At 48.3% G+C, this 22509-nt stretch overlaps 1 protein-coding gene and 2 non-coding genes across 3 annotated transcripts; 2 read left to right on the top strand and 1 right to left on the bottom strand.

Annotated features, from left to right (window-relative positions):
- Nucleotides 1-13791: 13791 nt before the first annotated feature.
- LOC123124798 (uncharacterized) lies at nt 13792-15287 on the bottom strand. Its single transcript, XM_044545354.1, has 3 exons — nt 14832-15287; nt 14639-14730; nt 13792-14322 (listed from the first exon to the last, which is right to left on the bottom strand). Exons 1-3 carry the CDS (start codon nt 15190-15192, stop codon nt 14023-14025), a joined length of 753 nt encoding a protein of 250 aa, XP_044401289.1. The 5' UTR covers nt 15193-15287; the 3' UTR covers nt 13792-14022.
- A 3778-nt stretch (nt 15288-19065) lies between these two features.
- On the top strand, nt 19066-19152 carry TRNAS-GGA (transfer RNA serine (anticodon GGA)). The gene has a single exon. It is a non-coding gene; the product is annotated as a tRNA-Ser (tRNA).
- A 423-nt stretch (nt 19153-19575) lies between these two features.
- On the top strand, nt 19576-19648 carry TRNAF-GAA (transfer RNA phenylalanine (anticodon GAA)). Its single transcript has one exon. It is a non-coding gene; the product is annotated as a tRNA-Phe (tRNA).
- Nucleotides 19649-22509: the final 2861 nt, after the last annotated feature.

Genomic DNA, 22509 nt, shown 5'->3' with positions numbered 1-22509 from the left:
TTGTGATGTGTAGAAAATTTTAAATTTCTGCTACGATCCCCAACAGTGGCATCATGAGCTAGGTCTATGCGTAGTTACTATGCACGAGTAGAACACAAGATTGTTGTGGGCGTAGATCATGTCAATTTACTTGCTGCTACTAGTCTTATCTTGATTCAGCGGCATCGTGGGATGAAGCGGCCCGGACCGACCTTACACGTACGCTTACGCGAGACAGGTTCCACCGACTGACATGCACTAGTTGCATAAGGTGGCTAGCGGGTGTCTGTCTCTCGCACTTTAGTCGGATCGGATTCGATGAAAAGGGTCCTTATGAAGGGTAAATAGTAATTGGCATATCACGTTGTGGTTTTACGTAGGTAAGAAACGTTCTTGCTAGAAACCTATAGAAGCCACGTAAAAACATGCAACAACAATTAGAGGACGTCTAACTTGTTTTTGCAGCATATGCTTTGTGATGTGATATGGCCAGAAGATGTGATGAATGATATATGTGATGTATGAGATTGATCATGTTCTTGTAATAGGAATCAAGACTTGCATGTCGATGAGTATGACAACTGGCAGGAGCCATAGGAGTTGTCTTTATTTTTGTATGACCTGCGTGTCATTGAATAACGCCATGTAAATTACTTTACTTTATTGCTAAACACGTTAGCCATAGAAGTAGAAGTAATCATTGGCGTGACAACTTCATGAAGACACGATGATGGAGATCATGATGATGGAGATCATGGTGTCATGCCGATGACGAAGATGATCATGGCGCCCCGAAGATGGAGATCAAAAGGAGCAAAATGATATTGGCCATATCATGTCACTATTTGATTGCATGTGATGTTTATCATGTTTTACATCTTATTTGCTTAGAACGACGGTAGTAAGTAAGATGATCCCTTATAATAATTTCAAGAAAGTGTTCCCCCTAACTATGCACCGTTGCGAAGGTTCGTTGTTTCGAAGCACCACGTGATGATCGTGTGTGATAGATTCTAACGTTCGCATACAACGGGTGTTGACGAGCCTAGCATGTACAGACATGGCCTCGGAACACACGCAATACACTTAGGTTGACTTGACAAGCCTAGCATGTACAGACATGGCCTCGGAACACGGAAGACCGAAAGGTCGAGCATGAGTCGTATAGAAGATACGATCAACATGAAGATGTTCACCGATGTTGACTAGTCCGTCTCACGTGATGATCGGACACGGCCTAGTTGACTCGGATCATGTTTCACTTAGATGACTAGAGGGATGTCTATCTGAGTGGGAGTTCATTGAATAATTTGATTAGATGAACTTAATTATCATGAACTTAGTCTAAAATCTTTACAATATGTCTTGTAGATCAAATGGCCCACGCTGCCCTCAACTTCAACGCGTTCCTAGAGAAAACCAAGCTGAAAGATGATGGCAGCAACTATACGGACTGGGTCCGGAACCTGAGGATCATCCTCATAGCTGCCAAGAAAGATTATGTCCTAGAAGCACCGCTAGGTGATGCACCCATCCCAGAGAACCAAGACGTTATGAACGCTTGGCAGTCACGTGCTGATGATTACTCCCTCGTTCAGTGCGGCATGCTTTACAGCTTAGAACCGGGGCTCCAAAAGCGTTTTGAGCAACACGGAGCATATGAGATGTTCGAAGAGCTGAAAATGGTTTTCCAAGCTCATGCCCGGGTCGAGAGATATGAAGTCTCCGACAAGTTCTTTAGTTGTAAGATGGAGGAAAACAGTTCTGTCAGTGAGCACATACTCAGAATGTCTGGGTTACACAACCGCTTGACTCAGCTGGGAGTTAATCTCCCGGATGACGCGGTCATTGACAGAATCCTTCAGTCGCTTCCACCGAGCTACAAGAGCTTTGTGATGAACTTCAATATGCAGGGGATGGAAAAGACCATTCCTGAGGTATATTCAATGCTGAAATCAGCGGAGGTGGAGATCAGAAAGGAACATCAAGTGTTGATGGTGAATAAAACCACTAAGTTCAAGAAAGGCAAGGGTAAGAAGAACTTCAAGAAGGACGGCAAGGGAGTTGCCGCGCCCGGTAAGGCAGTTGCCGGGAAGAAGCCAAAGAATGGACCCAAGCCTGAGACTGAGTGCTTTTATTGCAAGGGAAGTGGTCACTGGAAGCGGAACTGCCCCAAATACTTAGCGGACAAGAAGGCCGGCAACACCAAAGGTATATGTGATATACATGTAATTGATGTGTACCTTACCAGTACTCGTAGTAGCTCCTGGGTATTTGATACCGGTGCGGTTGCTCATATTTGTAACTCAAAACAGGAGCTGCGGAATAAACGGAGACTGGCGAAGGACGAGGTGACGATGCGCGTCGGGAATGGTTCCAAGGTCGATGTGATCGCCGTCGGCACGCTACCTCTGCATTTACCTACGGGATTAGTTTTAAACCTCAATAATTGTTATTTAGTGCCAGCAGCATGAACATTGTATCAGGGTCTCGTTTAATGCGAGATGGCTACTCATTTAAATCCGAGAATAATGGTTGTTCTATTTATATGAGAGATATGTTTTATGGTCATGCCCCGCTGGTCAATGGTTTATTCTTAATGAATCTCGAACGTGATGTTACACATATTCATAGTGTGAATACCAAAAGATGTAAAGTTGATAACGATAGTCCCACATACTTGTGGCACTGCCGCCTTGGTCACATTGGTGTCAAGCGCATGAAGAAGCTCCATGCAGATGGACTTTTGGAGTCTCTTGATTACGAATCATTTGACACGTGCGAACCATGCCTCATGGGTAAGATGACCAAGACTCCGTTCTCCGGAACAATGGAGCGAGCAACCAACTTATTGGAAATCATACATACCGATGTGTGCGGTCCAATGAGTGTTGAGGCTCGCGGTGGCTATCGTTATGTTCTCACTCTCACTGATGACTTGAGTAGATATGGGTATGTCTACCTAATGAAACACAAGTCTGAAACCTTTGAAAAGTTCAAGGAATTTCAGAGTGAGGTTGAGAATCAACGTGACAGGAAAATAAAGTTCTTACGATCAGATCGTGGAGGAGAATATTTGAGTCACGAATTTGGCACACACTTAAGGACATGTGGAATAGTTTCACAACTCACGCCGCCTGGAACACCTCAGCGAAATGGTGTGTCCGAACGTCGTAATCGCACTCTATTGGATATGGTGCGATCTATGATGTCTCTTACCGATCTACCGCTCTCATTTTGGGGCTATGCTTTAGAGACTGCCGCATACACTTTAAATAGGGCTCCGTCAAAATCCGTTGAGACGACACCGTATGAATTATGGTTTGGGAAGAAACCTAAGCTGTCGTTTCTAAAAGTTTGGGGATGCGATGCTTATGTCAAGAAACTTCAACCTGAAAAGCTCGAACCCAAGTCGGAAAAATGCGTCTTCACAGGATACCCTAAGGAAACCATTGGGTATACCTTCTACCTCAGATCCGAAGGCAAAATCTTTGTTGCCAAGAACGGGTCCTTTCTGGAGAAAGAGTTTCTCTCGAAAGAAGTGAGTGGGAGGAAAGTGGAACTTGATGAGGTGATAGTCACCCCCTCCGAACCGGAAAGTAGCGCAGCGCGGGAAGATGTTCCTGTGGTGCCTGCACCGACTGGGGAGGAAATTAATGATGATGATCATGAAGCTTCGGATCAAGTTACTGCTGAACTTCGTAGGTCCACAAGGACACGTCCCGCACCAGAGTGGTACGGCAACCCTGTCCTGGAAATCATGTTGTTAGACAACGGTGAACCTTCGAACTATGAAGAAGCAATGGCAGGCCCAGATTCCGATAAATGGCTAGAAGCCATGAAATCCGAGATAGGATCCATGTATGAAAACGAAGTATGGACTTTGACTGACTTGCCCGATGATCGGCGAGCGATAGAAAACAAATGGATCTTTAAGAAGAAGACAGACGCGGATGGTAATGTGACCATCTATAAGGCTCGACTTGTCGCTAAGGGTTATCGACAAGTTCAAGGGGTTGACTACGATGAGACATTCTCACCCGTAGCGAAGCTGAAGTCCGTCCGAATCATGTTAGCAATTGCCGCATTCTATGATTATGAGATATGGCAAATGGACGTCAAAACGGCATTCGTTAACGGCTTTCTTAAGGAAGAATTGTATATGATGCAGCCGGAAGGTTTTGTCGATCCTAAGAATGCTAACAAGGTATGCAAGCTCCAGCGCTCCATCTATGGGCTGGTGCAAGCATCTCGGAGTTGGAACATTCGATTTGATGAGATGATCAAAGCGGTTGGGTTTACACAGACTTATGGAGAAGCCCGTGTTTACAAGAAAGTGAGTGGGAGCTCTGTAGCATTTCTCATATTATATGTGGATGACATACTATTGATGGGAAATGATATAGAATTCTTGGAAAGTATAAAGGCCTACTTGAATAAGTGTTTTTCAATGAAGGACCTTGGAGAAGCTGCTTATATATTAGGCATCAAGATCTATAGAGATAGATCAAGACGCCTCATTGGTCTTTCACAGAGTACGTACCTTGACAAGATATTGAAGAAGTTCAATATGGATCAGTCCAAGAAGGGGTTCTTGCCTGTATTGCAAGGTGTGCAATTGAGCACGGCTCAATGCCCGACCACGGCAGAAGATAGAGAAAAGATGAGTGTCATCCCCTATGCCTCGGCCATAGGGTCTATTATGTATGCCATGCTGTGTACCAGACCTGATGTAAACCTTGCCGTAAGTTTGGTAGGAAGGTACCAAAGTAATCCCGGCATGGAACACTGGACAGCGGTCAAGAATATCCTGAAGTACCTGAAAAGGACTAAGGATATGTTTCTCGTATATGGAGGTGACGAAGAGCTCGTCGTAAAGGGTTACGTCGACGCTAGCTTCGACACAGATCTGGATGACTCGAAGTCACAAACCGGATACGTGTATATTTTGAATGGAGGGGCAGTAAGCTGGTGCAGTTGCAAGCAAAGCGTCGTGGCGGGATCTACATGTGAAGCGGAGTACATGGCGGCCTCAGAGGCAGCGCAAGAAGCAATCTGGATGAAGGAGTTCATTACCGACCTAGGGGTGATTCCCAATGCGTCGGGCCCGATGACTCTCTTCTGTGACAACACTGGAGCTATTGCCCTTGCCAAGGAGCCCAGGTTTCACAGGAAGACCAGGCATATCAAGCGTCGCTTCAACTCCATTCGTGAAAGTGTTCAAAATGGAGACATAGATATTTGTAAAGTACATACGGACCTGAATGTAGCAGATCCGTTGACTAAACCTCTCCCTAGAGCAAAACATGATCAACACCAGAACTCTATGGGTGTTCGATTCATCACAATGTAACTAGATTATTGACTCTAGTGCAAGTGGGAGACTGTTGGAAATATGCCCTAGAGGCAATAATAAAATGGTTATTATTATATTTCCTTGTTCATGATAATTGTCTATTGTTCATGCTATAATTGTGTTATCCGGAAATCGTAATACATGTGTGAATACATAGACCACAACGTGTCCCTAGTAAGCCTCTAGTTGACTAGCTCGTTGATCAACAGATAGTCATGGTTTCCTGACTATGGACATTGGATGTCATTGATAACGGGATCACATCATTAGGAGAATGATGTGATGGACAAGACCCAATCCTAAGCATAGCACAAAGATCGTGTAGTTCGTTTGCTAGAGCTTTTCCAATTGTCAAGTATCATTTCCTTAGACCATGAGATTGTGCAACTCCCAGATACCGTAGGAGTGCTTTGGGTGTGCCAAACGTCACAACGTAACTGGGTGGCTATAAAGGTGCACTACGGGTATCTCCGAAAGTGTCTGTTGGGTTGGCACGAATCGAGACTGGGATTTGTCACTCCGTTTGACGGAGAGGTATCTCTGGGCCCACTCGGTAATGCATCATCATAATGAGCTCAAAGTGACCAAGTGGTTGGTCACGGGATCATGCATTACGGTACGAGTAAAGTGACTTGCCGGTAACGAGATTGAACGAGGTATTGGTATACCGACGATCGAATCTCGGGCAAGTAACGTACCGATTGACAAAGGGAATTGTATACGGGATTGATTGAATCCTCGACATCGTGGTTCATCCGATGAGATCATCGTGGAAAATGTGGGAGCCAACATGGGTATCCAGATCCCGCTGTTGGTTATTGACCGGAGAGTCGTCTCGGTCATGTCTTCATGTCTCCTGAACCCGTAGGGTCTACACACTTAAGGTTCGGTGACGCTAGGGTTATAGAGATATTAGTATGCGGAAATCCGAAAGTTGTTCGGAGTCCCGGATGAGATCCCGGACATCACGAGCAGTTCCGGAATGGTCCGGAGGTGAAGAATTATATATAGGAAGTCCAGTTTCGGCCACTGGGAAAGTTTTGGTGGTCATCGGTATTGTACCAGGACCACCGAAAGGGTCCCGGGGGTCCACCGGGAGGGGCCACCTATCCCGGAGGGCCCCATGGGCTGAAGTGGGGAGGGGAACCAACCACTGGTGGGCTGGCGCGCCCCCCCTGGGCCTCCCCTGCGCCTAGGGTTGGAAACCCTGGGGGTGGGGGGGCACTTGGCTTGGGGGGCAAGCCGCCCCCTTGGCCGCCGCCCCCCTGGAGATGGGATCTCCCAGGGCCGGCGCCCCCCTGGGACCCTATATATAGTGGGGGGAGGGAGGGCAGCAGTACCCTAGCCCCTGGCGCCTCCCTCTCCCTCCCGTGACACCTCTCCCTCCCGCTTGCGCTTGGCGAAGCCCTGCCGGGATCCCCGCTACTTCCACCACCACGCCGTTGTGCTGCTGGATCTCCATCAACCTCTCCTTCCCCCTTGCTGGATCAAGAAGGAGGAGACGTCGCGGCTCCGTACGTGTGTTGAACGCGGAGGTGCCGTCCGTTCGGCGCTCGGTCATCGGTGATTTGGATCACGACGAGTACGACTCCATCAACCCCGTTCACTTGAACGCTTCCGCTCGCGATCTACAAGGGTATGTAGATGCACTCCTCTCTCTCGTTGCTAGATGACTCCATAGATTGATCTTGGTGATGCGTAGAAAATTTTAAATTTCTGCTACGATCCCCAACACCAGCAAGGTAAGCTAAAGACATAAGCAAAAGGGATACATGCTATAGAGACGGACCCACATGGCCTGGGAATAATGTAGCCCGAGGGGCGCTCCCAGCTAAACGAGCTTGGAAGATGTCACCTGGTTCTGTAGACGAAGTAGAGTTGGTGCAGCTAAAGGCGTGCGTTGAAGAAATGACTCCTCATGAGCCACCGGGACCCTGAGCTTCAGGAGGCTCTGGGGGTTCGGGAGGTTCCCTGAAGGTCGTCTCCATCTCCTCCAGGACTGCGTGGTACCTGGCCTCTTGAGCCGCCAGGACACGCCGCAGATCGCGTTGATAGGCTGACGCCACGCTCGGCAAGCCGAAGGGCATGCGAACGTAGCTGTGAGGTGGGCCCTCGCAGCGGCTCACGCGCGATGGCCAGAAGCGGTCCTAGGATGCGGCCCTGTTGAGCCCTGGGACGTCGATGCAGACGCGCAGCTTAGCATCCTCGCCTGGATGGGGAGCTGCGCCTCGTGAGCAGCTGTCGCCGCGCATGGCCCTTGCATCTTGCAGTTCCTGAGTGGTCTTGGTGATGAACTCCTGAGTGGTGGGCACTCCTTGCCCTGTGCTCTCCCGAGGAACATGTGCCGCGAAGCACGCTTCCAAGTGGTGCCCAAGCGCCTCCCTCGTGAGGTTGGCAAGGTCAGAGGCCCTCCAGAAGAGAGGCCCCGAGCCCTGCTCGAGGAGGGCGCCGGGCACGCTTTCCTATGCGATGGAGGGAGGCGCCCCTAGGACGGGCGCGGATCCTGGTGAGGCTCCTGCCGCGTCGCCATCCTCCTGAGGTCCTGCGCGGCGCGGCTTCTTCTTCTTGGGGATGGCCTCCGGAGGGCCTTCACTTCTGCTGTCGGGGTCGTCGATTGCTGCGGCTTGAAAGGCGCGCTCGAGGGAGCACACCGCATCCCTCTCCTCACACAGGACCGTGATGATTCCTCCACTTCCCGGCATCTTGAGGACGTTGTAGCCATGATGAGTGACTGCCATGAACTTGGCCAGGGCTGGATACCCGAGGATAGCATTGTACGGCAGGCGGATGTGCGCGACGTCGAAGTCGATGAGCTCGGTGTGGTAGTTCTTGCGCTCCCCGAAGGTGACAGGCAGGCGGACCTACCCTATCGGTGTGGTGGAACCGTCGGTCACTCCTGAGAAAGGCTTGGTGGGCTGGAGCTTTTCATATGGCACTTGGAGGTTGTCGAACGTGTCGACGGACAGGACGTTGAGCCCTGCGCCGCCGTCGATGAGGGTCTTGGTGACCTGCACATTGCTGATGACTGGGGAACACAGCATAGGGAGGGCGCCAGCGGTGGCCGCGCACTTGAGCTGATCCACCGAGTTGAAAGTGATGGCGCATTGGGACCACTTGAGCGGGCGCGTGGCCTCGAGCTTGGGGAGCACCGCGTTCACATCGCGAGCGAACTGTTTGAAGATGCGCTGAGAGGCTGGGGCCTGGGCGCCACCCAAAATGCAGGCGATTGCACGCGGTTCCTGGAAGCCCCCAGCCCCCTCGTCCTGGTGGTGATCGTCGTTCCTTCTTGGTGGCGGCAGCGGGGGAAGACCGGTGTTGCCCTGGGGGCGATCCTCACGAGGCGGGTCCCTCCAGGCGCCCTCGCGAGGTTGGTCCTGCCAGCGGTTCTCACGAGGCCGGTCGCGCCACTCCGGTCGTGCCACTCCTAGCGCGGGCCACGATCGTCCCAGCATCCGCCTCCTCGTCCTCCTCCACGGCCGTAGCCACGGTCGTTGCGCTCGGGGCGTCGACCGTAGCGTCCTTCCCGTATGGCTCTGAGCTCTTGACAGTCGCTGGTGTTGTGGGTGTTCAGGTTGTGGAAGGCGCAGAACGGTCGGCCGTTCTTGGATGACTCGGGCTGATCTCTGCCTCGCTTGGTGTCGGGCTCCGCCGCGAGCACCACCGCCTCCTTGCGCTTCACGTCCTTGGCCTTGGCATTCTTCTCCCCCGCTCCTGCAGCTGGCAGCTCGAGGAGAGAAAGGCGCCCCTCCTCAGCTCTTGCGCACTTGGTCGCCAGGTTGAACAGCTCCTGAGATGTGCAGAGCTCCTCGTGGATAGCAAGCTCTTCCTTCATCTTGACATCGCGGACGCCGTCGGAAAACGCAGAGATGATGGCCTCGTCCGTGACCTTGGGGATCTTGAGGCGGGTGTTGTTGAAGCGTTGGATGTACTTCTGGAGGGTCTCTCCTGGTTGCTGCTTGATGCGGCGTAGATCACCCGCGGCCGGTGGGCGGTCGCGAGTGCCCTGGAAGTTGGCGACGAAGCGGTCGCGCATCTCGTCCCAAGAGGAGATCGAGCTGTGCTGTAGGTTCAGGAGCCAGGAGCGAGCTCTGTCCTTGAGAGCCATGGGAAACCAGTTCGCCATGACTTTTTCATCGCCGTTGGCCGCTTCGATGCTCAGCTCATAGAGCTGCAGGAACTCCGCGTGGTCGGTGGTGCCGTCGTAGCGAGGAGGCAGATCCGGCTTGAACTTGCCTGGCCAGGCGACGCTACGCAGCTCGGGGGTGAAGGCGCGGCAGCCGGCCGTGGTTGCCGGGGCCCGCTTCGGAGGTGGAGCTTGGTCTTGACGAGGTCCGCGCTGCGCTGCTGCGGGCGGCGCGCGGTCTTGACGAGGTGGCGCGGGGAGCGCAGGTGCAGCTTCTCGCGGCCGCGGAATTTCTTGGCAACTTCTCTCTTCGCGCGCAGGCGCCGGGCGCGGCGGATCACGCCGCGGAGCCGCGCGCCTTGGTGCCAAGGCGCCGTCTTGGGGCAGAGGTGGTGGAGGCACGCCATGAGCCTCGTCGCCCGTGGCTGGTTGAGGGGGAGGTAGAGACGGACGGCACCGGGGAGCCCCCTGTGGCGCGGACGAGCTCGGCGACGCGGTCGAGCCACTCCTCATAGAGGTCGTCGACGGGGCGGTAACGCAGGAGTTCGTTCGCCGCGAGGAGCGCGGCCCGTGCCTCCATGGGAGCGCGGCGCGCGTGAGACGAAGAACCGGCAGGGGTCAGTGATGGAGTAGCGGTGTGACCGTCCTGCCGCACCGAGGGATGGAGCGAGGACGCCTGCTGCTTGTTCCCCGCCGGGCCGGTGCCAGTGTTGGCGGCGGGAGCCGGAGAACGACGAGGTGGCCCGCCCACGGGAGCCGTCTGAGCGACGCGGGCGGTGAGGGTAGCCCGACGCTCATCTCGAGCACGGCGAGCGTCCGCCATGGAGATGACGGAGCGATGGAGCAACGAACTGATGGAAGGGAAGCTCCGGCGCACCCCTACCTGGCGCGCCAAATGTCGGATGTGGGGTTCCGGCAAATCCTTAAGGTTCGAACACTGGGGTGCGCGCAAAGTCTCTCCCTCCTACCGATCTACGCTCTAGCTCGCTAAGATCTCGCAGACGAACTCGGCGAACTCGCAACACAGAAAGACACGAGGTTTATACTGGTTCGGTCCACCGTTGTGGTGTAATACCCTACTCCAGTGTGGTGGTGGTGGATTGCCTCTTGGGCTGATGATGAACAGTACAAGGGAAGAACAGTCTCCTGAGGTTGAGGTGTTCTTGTGGCTAGGCTCTCGATCGGATTGGATCAAGCTAAGATCATATCCCCCCTACTATGGTGGCTAGCTCTACTTATATAGGCCCTGGTCCTCCTCCCAAATATCGAGCGGGAAGGGAGCCAACAACGGCGGGCAAATTTGAAGGGGGACAGCTAGTACAAGCTATCCTGACAAAAGCGGTCTTTGCCTGCGAAAAGCTCTGGTGGTGATGCTGCCTTGGGCTCCACGATGACCTCCGTCTTGCCGTCTTCCTGGTCTTGGTCTCATTGCACCAATATAGCAACCTTTGCCTGATGCCTCGGTACTCTTCGCCTGCACTGGCCTCCTTAGCACCGAAGAGGAAATAAGGACGCTGCGCGCGCTGGCGCCCGCCTGGTGCCGTTCGTCATGGCTCACGTCACGAGGGCCTCGTGAGGTTTGCCCCGCCTTGATATCTCCGCTCCTCGTGAGCCTGCCCGGCTAGGCCACTCCAGAGGAGGTCTTGCGTCGTCCGCCTCGCGAGGCTCGAACCCTCGCGAGGGTCTTGGATGCCTTGTTGATGAAGATGGGCCGTACGGCCTGCTGGCTTAGCCACGCTGTGGGCTGCAGCAGGCAAGTCTAGGGACCCCCGTTCCCAGAACGCCGACAAAAAGCTCGACATTTCTCTTGCAAATTCGAAATGGTGAACTGAGGTAGAGTAGACTGTTATTTTTGTTTATTTATTATTGTGTGCACTGACAGGTGGGACCCGGTGGTCATTCAGACGTACACTTACAACTTACTCTGTCCCAGCACTGCAGGTGGGCCCCCCTGTCACACTGGCATGTCTAGTCAACAAATGCATATGTATCTGTACAGGATTTGAAGCGTATTTGAACCATACAACCATGTTTTTGAACCAATTCGGTGTATTTTTTTAAGTTCAGGCAACAAAGTGAACATTCATGGCAAGTTTAAGCACCACTTGTGTTATTACCTCTTTTTTTAATGGCATTATTTCGAGAATCAACTAACCGGCAAATCAGCAGCCCAAGTGATTTGTTGCCTCGCTGTCGTGTCTAGGAATACAACAAAAAGCTTGACATTTCTCTTGCAAATTCAAAATGGTGAACTAAGGTAGAGTAGACTGTTGATCCGATAGTCCAATAGGGACATATTCGAGCACAACTAAAGCCATTTGGCCTGCTTAATCAATAACTCTTGTAGTCACCTGAACCACTCTCTCTATTAGCCCACAACCTCTCTTCTGGATGAGGAAGAAGATTCAATCAACATACGAGGTTTGCCTTCTTGAACTCCTCAAAACCAATATTTTAGAGAGTTAACCAGTTTTAAGGGAATGCTTTTATGCTCCTCACTTTGATTTCAGTTGCTCACTAAGGCCTTTTGGTTCATATGATAGGAATATCATAGAAATAGAAAAATCATAGGAAGTGAGTTGACATGTATCTTAATTCATGGATGGAAAGACACGTCATTTGATGCATAAGATAGGAAAAAATCACTAAGTTTAGGCTAATGTTTTTTTATTTGCAATGTGAAAGATTGGTTCCTATCCTACATAGTACTATGAATATAAATCCATTCCTACAAATCGAAGGGCTTCAAAAGAAAATTTCTTTCAGAATCCCATCATATTTCCTACAAACCAAACCAACGGAGGCCTAAGGACATCTTCAACGCTATCCCCTAAAACAAACACATTATCCATCCACGGACCGCATCTGGACGCATGTAGTGGATAGGATACAAGAGCTGGTTATCGAACCATGTCCCTCAAATAGGCATCAAATCCGGAGATCAGAGGTGGGCCAGGCAGACTGAAGGACAAAGGCTGTGTTTGTTTCAGCTTCGGGAGCCAGTTTCTCGTGGAAAAAAGCTGAAACCGGAACAAACGACTAAACATGGGCAGCTTCGTGGAGACAGCCCAAAACAGTTTCGGCCTGTTTTACGTGTTGTAGCCCAAAGCGACCAGATGCGTACTTTCCCAGCGAAGCTAGTAGAGATTCGTGATTTTCCCAACACTAACCTTGCCTATTCTAGCAATTTACAGGAAAACTGCCATGATGTGTCGATCCCATCGAGGCCCGTTCCTCGATGAAACGTACATCGCGCCCTGGCGTTGCTAAGTGCTGGTGATGCGTCCGCTTTTTGTAGCTGATGTGTGAATGTATACTGTAATGATGTAATCAATGTTGTATGCTGCTGCTTGTTATCGATGCTATATGGTGTTGCTTCTGTCGATGCCGTAATGCCGTGCATGCTGTATATGTGGTCGTGGTCGTGGTCTTCCTGAATATGTGTTTGTGGGCAACTGAATTTAAACGTGGTCTTCCTCAATACGATTGACATGCAAGAAAATAGCATATTTGAAATTAGACTGTGCTAACTACCAACTAGTCTGCATTTAAGCAACAGGTACGTACGATCTCTCGTCAACCAAACCACCCATAAAAAATGAGCACACGCACGCCTATGCATGCACCAATCACACGTCCGTTTGAAATTTGCACATTTATCTGAGGAATTTTCATATATAATATATTAGATTTTGAAAGATATGAACATTTTAAAAAGTATTTTAATCTGCCTGATAAAAAAATTATAAAAACAAGAAAGTGAGAAAATTTTAATCTGCATGGACTAGCGATGTGACAACATAATTCTTTTGCTCACTATTATTCTATGTATATATGAGCAAGAAAGTGAGAAAATTATTATTATGAAATATTTTATGCATTACCATAGAACAAATCATTCCCTGTCAGTCAAAATACCATTTAAACAATCTATTAACACTGAATCAACAAGTTACATTGATCTCAGTGCTCTAAGGGCATTTCAGGCTTTTCACTAGCTCACAGTCGTTTTCACAGCTGCGTTGCCAAACAGCTAACCTTCACTACAGCTGTTTCCTCAGCACAGCAGTTTTGCCAGCACAGCAAGCTCACAGCTGAATCTATTGAAACTGAAGCCCAAACAAACACAGCAAAAGCAAATGGGTTGTGAGAACATGTGGTCCAACCGACAGTGGGCCAATCGGGTCTTCCCATGATGTCTAGACTCCTGCAAAGTCTCCGCAAATTTGCTTCTGATGTGGGGGAAAGCAGGCATGTGAACTGATCCATAAATGTTTAGAAGACCGTGTTGGTTGGCAAAAAATGCCCAGACCTTTACGAAAAAGCTTTGAGGTAAAGTTTGGAGATGCCCTAAATTTAGCTTAATGGGTATTTTGTTCACAAAGGAGAGTGGGAGCAGAACCCATCAAGGCAGTACAGAGATACGATAGTTCAGCTAGCAGCAATGCATGGTTCCATTCCATCACGTATATCCTTAGAAATGTAAGTATTCTTCAATCTCTCGATTCCCTCCTACTTTAACTGCTAGCAGCAGCGGCGACGGTTGAACCGATGGATTGAACAACTAAGCGAGGAGCCAGAAGTCCCTGTGGCGCCTGCTGGAGACGAGGTACCCGCCGGAGTTCCGGCGGCGCACGCCCAGCGCCTCGCACGGCGCGTGCTCGATGCAGTACTCCACCAGGCCCCTCTGCCACCGCCTGCCGCACCGACGCTCCGCCGCCGGCCACAGGCCCAGGATCCACCGCGCCGTGGCCGCCCGCCGGCGCTGGCCGAGCACGAGCAGCGACGCGCCGTGCCGCCTCGCGGCGTCCACCACCGCCGGCGCGCGCTCCTCCGCCTCCGTCACGCACACCTCCACCTTCACCTGCATAAACGTTGATTCTTGTGTCATCATATAGACCAATCAATCAATCATGGGCGCAAGGCGCAATGTTGATCCACTACCACCATATATTACTGCGGAATTGCTTTCTCGTCTTGGAAAGGGATGGAAGGTGCCAAAAGCAAATAAATTCATTCCTAGAGCCTACTGGCAGCCTAGCTCAATTATTGAGCACCTTTGCGCGTTCGGCCGAAATTCGGCGCGAAATGCGCTAAATGGCTCGCTGCCTTTTAGAACTAGCTTCCAGTTTGATATTCTCTCGCTTTATACCAGCAGCGAAATAAAGAATGTATATTACCTCTGGCCTGGTCGACTCGCACAAGCTCCTCATGGCATTAAGGTTTTCATAGCATCTTGTCCTTGACATCTTCACGCAGGATGAATCATCCGCTGTAGCAATCATATCAGAATTATTTTACGTTAATTTCAACAAAATCCCACTCCCACAAAAGAAAATGTACTTCACTGGTTATCGCGGTACGGTCACTCACCATCTGCCGGGGCCGGTTTGACGACGGCGAGGAGGACGACGGCGTCATTGCTCCGGACGGTCTGCGACAGCGCCCACTCGAGCGCGCCCACCGCCTCCGCCCGCCCGTCAGCGACCACCATCACCCGCCGCCCGCCGCCGTCCTTCTTGCCGCCCACGACGTCAACCATCGACGCGCCATTGCCGCCACCGTAACAGCGTCCGTTTCCTGCCCCAGCGTCACTCCTTACCTTGCTGGTCACCGACGGCGGCAGCTTGGAGGCGGCGGAGGGGGAGGGGGAGCAGTAGCTCAGGCGCTGCACTCGCTTCCTGACCCGCGTCGCCGACCGGCCGCGGCACAACACCGGCAGCCTCCGCCCCATTAGTAAATCCGCTGCTCAGCTAACTCCAAAGAATGTGGCCTGCGGGACAAGGAAAAGCTGTGGAGTATTCTACATGGAGGGCTAAGATTAGTGCGCATACGGGGATGCTTATATATACGCCTCTTGCGTATCGCCAATCGCTGCGAAACTGGCGGCGAACTTGCGAGACGTGCAGCGCATCAAGGGGTGGGACGTGCACTTGTTTGGTCGACTTCGCCTGCAGCCTGCGGTACAGACGATAATATCTTGGGCGTCTTATGATTCACGTGGTACGTATGGATGCTCTAATATGATTGGTAGAAACTACTGGTCATCAACCTATGAGAGACAGCTGCATGGACTTTCTCTTCCAGAAGACACATTTGTATTTAAGCATTTTGTTTTTTGGGCAGTAGCTTTAAGAAGTTGCAAACATATGTTGTATACAAAATGTTCATGTTAAGTTTTAAAAAAAATCCCTAAAAAAAGTTTTAAAGAAATATATTTCACGTTTGTTATTTGATCATACACCTACATTTTCCGTTGCCTTAGTCAATTATGTGGAGAACAAGGTGAGGCTGAGAAGGGCAGCGACGCGACCAGTTGTGGCATCCCTGCGAATGCCAAGCCAGGACCTCACCGTCGCCGGAGACTGGGACTAACACGGCTGGTCGTGGTGTCAGCGACCCAGGTAAGGCCTAGGGTTTGTAGGTGCAAGCGAGAGGCCTATTCGTTTTGAGTGTCGCTCGGATTAGACAACGACCGAGCTCTACATGGTTACACCGTGGACAACCCCAGCGTCACTACTGAGGGGGATTACTAAGGACATTGTCCAAACAAACTATGGTAGACACCTTTAAACAGCCATCATTTAACGAAGTAGTAAATTCGAATGACTACAACCTTGATCAATCTGATCACAAAGTGAGTTTTTCATGCTTATGCACTGGTATCATGGTTTCTATGTTGTTAGTACAAAAACACTTCTTCCACATTAAACAGTACTGCATAGATACAAGTTTAGCACAATGAATATCTGAGTTATTTCACACAAGGAATTTACAAGCTAATGAAAATCAATAGATTTATAGGATATCTATCTAAATACGGCTCCTATCGTTTAAGGTTAGTAAATACATACTAGGAAATGCTCTTCAGGGATACCAGAACAGGAAGATCCTGTCAAGGGGAAACAGGACCTTAATAAGCGCCATCCCGAGACTTGGACTCGAGGGATGGTAAGATCAATAGGAGAAGGAGATATGATACAATTACTATGATCAGGATACCTTATATGAGCCATACTTATCCAGGGAATCAATCGCGTGAGGGTGTTGTTGATAGAGGGAGCTCTGGCCAGGAGAGGCTAGAGCGAGTGATAGCAACGGAAAGGTAAGAGCAAGAAGGAAACAAGGCTTAAGAGGACCCTAATGCACCAATACTTTAGGCATTCCAACTTCCAATACATACTTATCATGGAATGAAATCCAAGAGGAGCAAGCATATCACTGAGAATAGCTAGCTGAAATCAAGGATGCTATCACAATATTCAATGGAATCGTTACATCGGAATAAGATAGACCCGCTTCGATGCGGTATTCAGTATGTCAACTAGGAGCCAGAACTCACTATGCCATAGTCATACAATCAACCTGTGTATTAACAGCAATATCTAGACAGGCATGATGAATTAATTATATTGATGGCCAAGATAAGGTGCTCAAAGGGGAAGCGCTCTTCATCAAGTAATGACCCCTGGGGGCGGTTACTACGAAAATAAAGCAACGCATAAGCTCTTGTTCCTGATACGGTTCGAAAGTAGTGGAAAGAAAAGTGGTATTTCGGTCGGAAAGAAAGCTGCAGGAGGGTTAGTGCTAAAATCTTCTTGTTCGGATGGTTGAGAGAAGGAGGTGTGTCCTGTGGCGGATACACCGATTGATCGAGACGCCTCAAGGCCACCGGAGGGAGAAATAGTGATAGCAACGCTTACAATGAATGCTGGGATAAGTTGGGAAGAAGGCAAAGATACTGGCGACTAGATCCTTGTGGCAGATTGGAAGATACCGATATCTCTATTTCAATTTGTTGATTGATGGTTTAAGGAAATGGCAGTGGTCCAAATCTTGCACATTTACTGTTACTTCTATGTATAAGTTCCTTGCTCAGGTGTGGCCCAGCTTTCATATCTTATTGGGATAGCTACATTGCCCTGGCCGGGTATTGCGAAGGAAGGAAAGACCTTGTCCGAGTCAGGCGATGCTAAAGGATGGATTAAAAAACTCATGGATGATATCTCTGTTATTGCTGCTTAATCCCTATTTATACCGATCTAGCTTATAGCTGGGATTTCTAGAAAGATAAGCTGATGCAGCCCTCAGGGATGGAGTTCCTAAACTAACCTTCCTGAACAGAAGTAGCAGAGGTAGAAGATATGTAAATCGTACCATCAAGGGGAAATGCACTATTGTTATGCTTGGGCCAGGTTAGCTGATCAAGGGAATATTCCTATCGGAAGAACAATCAGAAAATAAGGAGATAGTCAGTTGGCACTTTTCACACAAGAACCGCTTTTCGTATTAAGCACGGGAGTCGTAAGGAAAGACCTCTGCGTAGCTATCAGAACGAATTAATGAACGAAATAAACGAGTTCCGGTGAAACCAAGGCGAATTTATGAGCCAGCAGTGGGAAAAAGATGCCAAGTATGGAGATGCAACATTATGAATGGTGCGATCCGAAGTCTTACTATTTACTCAAAATTGACTCAAATGGTTGACTGAACTTCACAGAGGACTAAAGCCGGGAACTTAAACTAATGGTTTTGCCTTTCCACTTCCCAATTGACTCTCATAAAAGGCTAGGCTACCTCTTCACATCGCACCTGATCCCGAATCATGTGCTCTGTTCAGGGGATCAATAGTGGCTATTAAGCTTTCTTCCCTTTCTATATATTCTTGAGAATAAGTAAATACCATCCTTTTTCCTATCAGCATCTCTCTATCTGACAGTAAATATTGCTTTCAATCGATCAGGCACTAGGTTATTAAAGTATGGATATGCCATATAATAAGGGAAAAGGCCTCAAGTTTTTTTAGCGCAAAAGAAAAGCCGATTCCAAATTTTCTATTTCCCGGCAAGTCTATGAGAGTCCTATTACGGATCCTCTGATCTTTAGCTTGAATGGTCGTGTTTTTATATAATTAGATCTTTCTTCTGAGCTCTTCTATTACGGTACGGAAAAATCAAACCTATCACTCTCAAAGAATGGGTAAAAAGAATTCAAGCTAGGGGAGCCTACACTCTCTAACTACCTATACTACGCCCCCATTGATTGGAAACCCTCGGGGAAAATGATCCCATAAACAAAGGAATTATACAGTACGAAATAGCAAAAAAACAGACTAATTCGATTCTAAAAAATCGATAATAGATATTTTATTCTACTTAAATTGTCCCGACAAGGAGAGATATTCAATATTTGAATCAGATTGGATTTTGTAGTATACCAATGTGAGCCAAACTATTACTATTTCATCTAACTTGAATAACCAAGGACTGAATTTTACTATGGATTCTGATAACTCGAGAAGTTTTTATTTGGTTATGATCCAAAAAGAAAAAAGAAAGGTTTAACAAGCCATGAGAAAATAGAGTAAAATAACCATACGTTCTGTTTGCATAACGTGTATACGCCACGGCATACAATCGAAATAGAAACATGGGACGATTCCAAAATTTTGAATAGATCCGTGGGGATGAGAGAAGTTGTTGTTGAGAAATATGAAATTGCAAAGGAAGTCAAACTCCCTATGGAACCTGTGATCGGTTGTACCTGTACTTTAGTGATACGAAAACTCGCTATTCACTCAGTTTCTGGTCAATAATAAGATTATGTAGGAGAGATGGCCGAGTGGTTCAAGGCGTAGCATTGGAACTGCTATGTAGGCTTTTGTTTACCGAGGGTTCGAATCCCTCTCTTTCTGTTTCTGTTAATTCACCAACGTTACCGACCATAATGAAATTTCTAGTAAGAGGAAAATCCGTCGACTTTCTAAATCGTGAGGGTTCAAGTCAAGTCCCTCTATCCCCAATAAAAAGCCCATTTTACTTCCTAACTATTGTACCAACCTCTATTTTTCATTAATGGTTCAAACAAGATTCACTATCTTTCTTATTCTACTCTTTCACAAACGAATCCGAACTGACTTCTTTGGATCTTATCCTATTCATACAAATGAACATATTATAGTATAGGCAAGTAATCCCTATTATTAAGTAAGTCATTCACAATCCATATCATTATCCTGATATTTACTAAGTCCAATTTGAGAATACTTTTTTTTCTTTTTTAGTCCCTTTAATTAACATAGATACAAGTACTCTACTAGGATGATGCACAATAAATAGTCAGGATAGCTCAGCTGGTAGAGCAGAGGATTGAAAATCCTCGTGTCACCAGTTCAAATCTGGTTCCTGGCACAGAACGAACAATGAATGCCTTTTCGGGAAATAAAAGGGCCGACGAGGGAAAAGCTGAAGCTAAGGGGAAGCAGAATCAACAAGAAATCCAGGAAATCACAGTGAAAAAAAAACGGTTTTCTCGACTCGTGTATAGATATAAAATAGCAAAAGTACGGTTCAGAGTCTTTTCTTTCTTATTTGAAATCCAAATCGAAATGCCTCAACTTGATAAATTGACTTATTTCTCACAATTTTTCTGGTTATGTCTTCTCCTCTTTACTTTTTATATTCTCTTATTTAATAACAATAATGGAATACTTGGAATTACTAGTTTATCCGAAGTATACCAATGGTGTAAGACCGTCGACTATTTGGGAAAAGGAGAAGAGTATGTTTTTATTATCCATGAATGGGATCTTAATGAGCTACCCCCCGAACATGAAGGTTTTTGGCAACAGGGGGGAGGTGGGGAAGATCACTACATATATGATGATTCTGTGAAGAGTGATGATTCATCAAATGATGAATCAGATCTCGGCACGGATTATGACTTAACTGATGATTCATCAACTGATGAATCAGATCTTGGCACGGATTATGACTTAACTGATGATTCATCAACTGATGAATCAGGGAGTTCATTTGATGATATGGACTGCTCTGAAGGAACACCCCCCCTGAAGGGAATGAAAGTCGTCTGATAATCTTTCTATAGGTTCCCCGAAGAGAATGGACAAATCACAGAAACACTTTCTATATGTTCTGTTATTTCGAGATTCAAAGAAGCAAGCAAGTTTTTCATATAGTTGTTTTTGTGTAGTGATCTCTGTTCATGGAGATCACGAGGCCACTGATACCCCATGTGGATAGGTGGGATAGAAGAGTGGGCATGTGGGCTTCTATCAAAAGATACCGCTATCGCTACGCTCATATACGTCAAGGAAAGGAAGGGAGCGAAATTATACGTTAATGTTTCCACCTACTCTCTTTTATAGCACAGGGGTGAGTTAAGTATAGGGATGATCCACTCGTCGTAAATAGCGGCACGTTAGAACATTATCTACATGTTTCCTTTTCTTGCTTCATGGCACATGCCTATTGTAAAACATACCTACCGGAAGAAAAGTACGAGTTTGTGAACATGCCATTCCCTTTCTTCGTGCACTCATTTACTAGATAGTCAGGAACCTTCTTTTGACTTGACCAGCTTACTTTACTAGTAGAGTAGTAGGCCTTTGCTTCTGAACGACCTTACAAAATGGATCAACTAGAAATGAATCGATGTCATAAACGAATTTCGCTAACCGTAGTAGTAAATAGCATGACATCAAGCAATTGATCAAAGCCAACTCAAGTTGTATGGAAGGTGGACGGTTGAATTACCCAACTGAAATGAAGAAAGCAATCCGCATAGCCGGAGTCCAGTTGGATTGTTCAGGCTACGGAAGAAGACATGATGCCATTTCTCTTATCGATACAGGAAAACGAGCTATTAGTAGAAACTACCTGGAATTGCCGTGAACCATCCGATAGTAACCGTGCACCCGAGGTGTTCAAAGCCCCTTAGCAATGGGAACGGAATACTTTATTAATAGAGCGTTTTGTTGGAAATATGCCCTAGAGGCAATAATAAATAGGTTATTATTATATTTCCTTGTTCATGATAATCGTTTATTATCCATGCTAGAATTGTATTGATAGGAAACTCAGATACATGTGTGGATACATAGACAACACCATGTCCCTAGTAAGCCTCTAGTTGACTAGCTCGTTGATCAATAGATGGTTACGGTTTCCTGACCATGGACATTGGATGTCGTTGATAACGGGATCACATCATTAGGAGAATGATGTGATGGACAAGACCCAATCCTAAGCCTAGCACAAGATCGTGTAGTTCGTTTGCTCAGAGCTTTTCTAATGTCAACTATCAGTTCCTTAGACCATGAGATTGTGCAACTTCCGGATACCGTAGGAATGCTTTGGGTGTACCAAACGTCACAACGTAACTGGGTGGCTATAAAGGTGCACTACAGGTATCTCCGAAAGTGTCTGTTGGGTTGGCACGAATCGAGACTGGGATTTGTCACTCCGTTTGACGGAGAGGTATCTCTGGGCCCACTCGGTAATGCATCATCATAATGTGCACAATGTGACCAAGGAGTTGATCACGGGATGATGTGAGTTACGGAACGAGTAAAGAGACTTGCCGGTAACGAGATTGAACAAGGTATCGGGATACCGACGATCGAATCTCGGGCAAGTAACATACCGATAGACAAAGGGAATTGTATACGGGATTGATTGAATCCTCGACATCGTGGTTCATCCGATGAGATCATCGAGGAGCATGTGGGAGCCAACATGGGTATCCAGATCCCGTTGTTGGTTATTGACCGGAGAGTCGTCTCGGTCATGTCTGCCTGTCTCCCGAACCCGTAGGGTCTACACACTTAAGGTTCGGTGACGCTAGGGGTATAGAGATATTAGTATGCGGAAACTCGAAAGTTGTTCGGAGTCCCGGATGAGATCCCGGACGTCACGAGGAGTTCCGGAATGGTCCGGAGGTAAAGATTTATATATGGGAAGTCTTATTTTGGTCGCCGGAAAAGTTTCGCACTTTATCGGTATTGTACCGGGAGTGCCGAAAGGGGTCCGGGGGTCCACCAGCCCCGGGGGGGCACATGGGCTGTAGGGGGTGCGCCTTGGCCTATATGGGCCAAGGGCACCAGCCCCAAGAGGCCCATGCGCCAAGAGATAAGAAAAAGGGAGAGTCCTAAAGGGGGAAGGCACCTCCGAGGTGCCTTGGGGGGGAAGGACTCCTCACTGGCCGCACCCTTCCTTGGAGGAAGGGCCAAGGCTGCGCCCCCCCTCTCCCT

The sequence above is a fragment of the Triticum aestivum genome, chromosome 5D (assembly GCF_018294505.1).
Source record: "Triticum aestivum cultivar Chinese Spring chromosome 5D, IWGSC CS RefSeq v2.1, whole genome shotgun sequence".
Taxonomy (NCBI): domain Eukaryota; kingdom Viridiplantae; phylum Streptophyta; class Magnoliopsida; order Poales; family Poaceae; genus Triticum; species Triticum aestivum.
Note: the sequence above shows the minus strand (reverse complement) of the source record. Positions and strands in the feature narration are given on the sequence as shown.